The sequence below is a fragment of the Triticum dicoccoides genome, chromosome 3B (assembly GCF_002162155.2).
Source record: "Triticum dicoccoides isolate Atlit2015 ecotype Zavitan chromosome 3B, WEW_v2.0, whole genome shotgun sequence".
Lineage (NCBI taxonomy): Eukaryota > Viridiplantae > Streptophyta > Magnoliopsida > Poales > Poaceae > Triticum > Triticum dicoccoides.
In genome coordinates, this window is record NC_041385.1 from 601,256,679 (window position 1) to 601,262,340 (window position 5,662).

Consider the following 5,662-nt stretch of genomic DNA (forward strand, 5'->3'; position numbering starts at 1 on the left):
GAGTCTTGTCCATCACATCATTCTCCTAATGATGTGATCCCGTTATCAACGACATCCAATGTCCATAGCCAGGAAACCATGACTATCTGTTGATCACAACGAGCTAGTCAACTAGAGGCTCACTAGGGACATATTGTGGTCTATGTATTCACACGTGTATTACGATTTCCGGATAATACAGTTATAGCATGAATAAAAGACAATTATCATGAACAAGGAAATATAATAATAATACTTTTATTATTGCCTCTAGGGCATATTTCCAACACAATCCTCCTAGAGGTGCCGGGGACTGTGCTATAGGCTTGGGGAGATGGAAGGCGACGACGCTGCAGAGGGCGGCCAAGGAGGGGCTTCAAATGGCAGCAGAAGGGATGTAGATCGCTGCCGCAACAACATCCCCCTTTTTCATGCCCCACCACCACCCATCCTTGCCGCCCTAGCCGCCCCTCCATTCCCGACCATCATCGCGATCTGCACCGACCGAAGCAGGCTGATCGATAGTGACCTCGGGGTAAAATTGCTTCTTTGGTCAAGTGAAAAAAATATTGCTTCTTTGGTCAAGTGAAAAAAATATTGCTTCTTTGGTCAAGTGAATAATGTTGGTCACAAGTTGCACGGGGGTTAAAATTGTCTTTTCAGGTGTCATTTAACATCGTTAGTAAGGCAAAATGGAAGGAAGTGTCACAAAGGGAACAAATTTAGGCTTGGTATTATATAAGGAAGAAAAGTTTTCCGGTGTCACATAGGGAAAGAAAATGTAAGCCAGTGTCAAATAAGGAATTCTCTCATGATATATTGATAGTGATACATATTTTTTTTGAGGGAGATAGTGATACATAGTTACATATACGCAAGAGCCAGATCAAAATACTCCTAGTTGGGAAAAAAAAAACCTCCTAGCTGGAGCACAAAAGGATCACACGGCGTTTGTAAGCAGAAGAGAATCAGGAGCGCACGAACGGTCAGACAGACAGACAGACAGCTCTAACTAGTCTCCTCGCCGGACGACCCCCTCGCCCCTAAAACCCTACCCAAAATCTTTCCCCACCCGCCTCCGCCTCCCCCTCTCCGTCGCCATGCGCCCCTTCCACCCTCCCCGCCACATCGCCGCCCAGCCCCATCACCCGCGGCCCGGCGACCCCGGCCAGCCCCCGCTCCACGCCCTCCCCATGCACCAGCAGCAGCAGATGAACCCCGCCGCGTTCCCCGGCTTCGGCGCCGCCAACCCCATGGCGGCGGTGGCGGCGGCCAACCCCTTCCTCGCGATGCAGCTCTTCGGCCAGGCGCAGCAGCTCCAGAACCTCGGCTACCTTGCCGCCGCCGCGCTCCAGCAGCAGCAGCAACAACCACACCACCACCAGCAACCACAACAGCAGCAAAATCCGTTCTTTCCGGGAGGCTTCCCGCCGAACCCCAATCAGTTCGGGGCCTTCCCTGGCCCGCAATCCGGCTTCAACGGCGGCGGAGGCGGGTTCCGGCCTGGTGGTGCCGGGTTACCCGGGCCCCGGCCGCCCCTGCCGATGATGGGCGCTGCCTGGAATGGTGGCAGCGGCGGCGTCGGCGTCGGGGCGAACGGCTCGCCGAGGCCTGCGCTGAACGTTGATGGGAAAGATCGGAACAGTGGCGGAGGGGTCGGTCAGGTGGGTGAATCATTTGCTGCATAATAACACTAAGCTTTTAGCCTTTAGGATCATATCAGCGCACTGTAGCGGTCATTGAAAAAAAAACACTCCATCTTTCTTCTTTTCCGATGAGTAAATAGCTGTGATTGTCGTTTTTGTTGCAATTTCCCCCCTCTAGCGGCATATTTCATTGGGATAGCTGATTAGCTATCATGTCTTTCAGAGTGATGGTTCTCTATGGGTGTTAGCAGGACCATTTAGGATCAGGACTCCGTGACGACATTCTGATAATGATGAATGGCAATGCTGTATTGTTTGGCTACCCAAGCATGATGTTTCAGTATACAAATAATTTTTGACTGCGCCCAAATAGTTAGTGTACTGCCTGCCACACACTAGGGAATTTTCTATTGCAGTATTGGTATCTCTTGTTTACAGTATCTGTACCTATGGGCACAACTAAGCTCTATTCTGAATGCCATTCTGCTTTTTTGGGGGCACAAATTTGTCCTTCTCAAACTTTCTTACTTTTCATAAATGTGTGAAAAATGCTTTTGTGATTGTTTTGGAACGTATATCTGTGAACACAACGATTAATATTACTGTTGCTGTTATGAATTGGTAATATGATCGCTATATCATCACTAACCTCTCACGAGCAGACCTTGTCTTACAACCTTTGTTGTTGTTACTTAGATGTACTGGTCCCTGTTAATGTACAGCACAGCGCTGTGATCTAATTGATGTTTCTCTTAATTTGTCACAGGTAAACCAAACTAATAACAAATCAGATGGCACCTCTCATGTTGCCTCTGAAAATGGTGTGAGGAATAATGCAACAGATCAGAAATCCCGATTTAACCCTGGAAGAGATGGTAAGGATGGAAGGCAGTTTGGTCCATCTGGTGGAAGAGGGAGAGGAGATAGTAGGGGTGGAGGGCAATTCAATCCATCTGGTGGAAGGGGGAGAGGAGATAGTAGGGGTGGAGGGCAATTCAGTCCATCTGGTGGAAGGGGAAGAGGAGATGGTAGGGATGGACGGTTTAGCCCATCTGGTGGCAGGGGGAGAGGGAGAAATTTTAATCAAGGCCGTGGAAGAGGTACCGTACTATGCTTATGGCATACAAATAGAACTTACTGTGTGTCACCTCATGCTTTTGAACATGCATAGGGGGCTGTGTTCATCAGAATTAAGCAGGAGCGTCCATAAGTCTAATTGCATGATAACTCATTTCTACAATGCATTGTTTTCCCACTAAAAAAGTAGAACCTGCACGATCGTCAGTTAGCCTTGAACTCTTAACTTATGATGCGTTTGACATAATGTGTAGCTTCATTTTAAGTGCTTATAACTGCAAGGAAAGTAGGAAGCAAAGGAACAATGAAATCTTTGAACAGAAGGCATGCGGTTACTTGTACATAAGGTTAAAGAGGAGGCTAAGTGCCCTCTGGTCAATTGGATTGACTCTTTAGCTTAAGGTCCCATGTATATGTCTTGCTGTGTAGTCTAGTCCACTGCGTTCCTTGTACATATTGTGTGTAAGTTGTAATTTTCCTGTCAGGGCCTCCCCTACAGAATCTCGAAAAAAAAGAATTGCAAGGAAAGCACAAATGAATATGCTGCAGTTCACATCTTATCTGCCACAGTTGTGTATAACTTTGTGCTATTTTATGATATACATCGAGTCACGTATTTAATCACCCTAGCTACATGATAGAAGAGCATGCCATAAGATATCATTAGTATTCTAACTACCATGAGTTACTTTATCATCTTTTCAGGAAGAAATGACTGGAGAGAAGGAAAATCTAATTTTACAAGTAGTGACAGTCCAATATCAGGAGATTGTCACATTGACAGCCCAGCATCTGAAGGAGTTCGAAAGTATGTCAAGCTGAATGCTGATTTATTTTCCGTATACATAAGTGTATAATTGGTATTGAGAACGAGTTTCATTACATGTTTTGATATCTGCATCTCTCCTGGTCTGTGTATAGTAGAAAACTGTTTTCATCATTTCTAGCGCTAACTACCAACTAGCTTGTGGTAACAAATTTCTGTTACTCAGCTAGATGCCCATATTTCTGTCTAACCACCAGACCTTTTATGTCACTTTATTCTGAATTATTAAAACATGTTCGTAGTCGTCTGGCAAATATTTGAATCCTTGTATGTTGTTCTAGCAAAAATAAAAGTTCATCGACTAAAGTAACAAAATTGTATACGCCGACCTAAACTTTTTGATGCCTATATTTTGTTGTTAACTTGTTATTTGTTGTTCTCCAGTTCACATGTTCTTAGACTATCTCATTTGTTACCAATTTTGTATTGATTTAGTATATACTTGCAGGCGCCCTCCTATCATTTATGACAAAAAAGAAGTTAAACAGTGGGTTCAAGCACGCAAGAAAAACTACCCTACAAGTGCCAACATAAACAAGGTCAATGTTTATATTTATGTTTTTTATTAGTTCTGGGCAACTTTATGTCAACATGGAAGAAGCATTGACTGACTGCTGACCTCATAATACAGAAGTTGTGTCAGAGTCAATTGGATGAGCAAAAGAAAGATGAAGAGGCCCAAATGCGCCGCCGGGTAAGCCGCTCTAGTACTGTGGTTCATATATGTCTTCTCTAGATTTTAAACGGAAGAAGAATTGATCTCTTTAAGTGGTTCTCTTTACTTCGTATGAAAGACTTCAGGTTTATATGTCTTCATATTCAGACGACGCTGTTCCAGTATTTCCATCTACGACACATGTTAATCTTGAATACTGTTGTTTCATTTGGTGCAGGAACTCAAGGAAGTTATAGCAAAGCAGAAGGAATTAGGTTTGGAACTCCCTGAACTACCACCTGGCTATCTGTCTGACACTGAGGGTCAACCCAGGGGACGTCAAGGCAATGAAAAGGAAAGTAATTGGAAGACTCGACAGGGGGGTGGTCGTTTTGGAAACCGAGGGCGTGGCCGTGGTCGGGGCCGTGGCCGTGACAATAAGCGACAGAGGTCTGACGACAGAGAAGATTTTCAGTCTAAAAGACCGAGGGAGAGGAACAACAATAGTCGTCGTCATGATGGTGGTGCGATGGCCAAGAGTAGGGAACCAACCCTCCTGCAGAAGCTACTTAACTCTGATATCAAGAGGGACAGGCATAGGCTTCTGCACACGTTCAAATTCATGGCCTTGAACAATTTCTTCAAGGACTGGCCTGCCAAGCCGCTGGAGTTCCCTAGTGTCAAGGTGGACCAGATAGAGCTTGAAAGTGATATTGACGAGGAAGACTCAGATGATGACTTGCCGGATGCCGAGACGGCCAAGGACTGCAGCCTCGGTTTGAAGGGAAACGGCGATCAGCCAGAATCGAGCTCCAGCGATGAGGAGGATGAAAGTGAGGACGACGACGAAGCTGACGACAAGGGTGCTGATACTGAAATAACCGAAAAGGTTTCAGATGAGGATTCCGACGCAGAGCAATGCGAAGAAGGTTTCTCAGATTTCTCAGCCTGAGTTTCTTGACTAAACCAAGTATGGGACCGTGTTTTGCGTGTATAGTCACAGAATATTTGCAAGCCTCCTCACAACTTTATCCTGTTGCCGTGAGCTATGATTTCGTTGTAATGCTTATGAATGGTAAAATGATATCGTTGTTGCAAGAAACAGCAGGCACATGTGATGTACTTGTAAGGGTATCATTTGTGCACTTTTGGCCTTTTGCATGCAGTCGATGCTCTAATGTTGTTTATCTCTCTGCCATCTCTGTCCGAGCCAAACAGTGCGCAGGAAAAATAACATAGGCCCAGTTAACTACTTTCTGAAAAAAAATGCCAGACAGAAAAAAAACCCTCATACAGAAAAATGGAGAGAAACATAATTTACAACTTGCCATGTTCTAATTTATAAAAATGTCATGCTATAAAACTGCCATCAACTAATTTATGAATATAAATTACAGATAGAAAGGATTAGAAGAAAGTTCGAACTCGAAACACATCTCGACCATGATCATGGAAAAACTTAGAAAATACCCCCTACCT

General features: G+C 44.8%; 1 protein-coding gene across 1 annotated transcript; it reads left to right on the forward strand.

The window, feature by feature from the left end:
- Positions 1-1,017: 1,017 nt before the first annotated feature.
- LOC119277359 lies at positions 1,018-5,358 on the forward strand. Its single transcript, XM_037558638.1, has 6 exons — positions 1,018-1,643; positions 2,392-2,725; positions 3,408-3,510; positions 3,977-4,067; positions 4,160-4,222; positions 4,422-5,358. The coding sequence occupies exons 1-6, from the start codon at positions 1,080-1,082 to the stop codon at positions 5,133-5,135; spliced, it is 1,869 nt and encodes a 622-aa protein (XP_037414535.1). The 5' UTR covers positions 1,018-1,079; the 3' UTR covers positions 5,136-5,358.
- Positions 5,359-5,662: the final 304 nt, after the last annotated feature.

What these genes read in the sequence shown, in the direction of transcription:
- LOC119277359 (XM_037558638.1), top strand. Translation starts at nt 1,080, where the DNA reads ATGCGCCCCTTCCACCCTCCCCGCCACATCGCCGCCCAGCCCCATCAC. An exon ending in GTGGCGGAGGGGTCGGTCAG is followed by an intron (nt 1,644 to 2,391) that starts GTGGGTGAATCA and finishes AATTTGTCACAG; the next exon opens with GTAAACCAAACTAATAACAA. An exon ending in AGGCCCAAATGCGCCGCCGG is followed by an intron (nt 4,223 to 4,421) that starts GTAAGCCGCTCT and finishes CATTTGGTGCAG; the next exon opens with GAACTCAAGGAAGTTATAGC.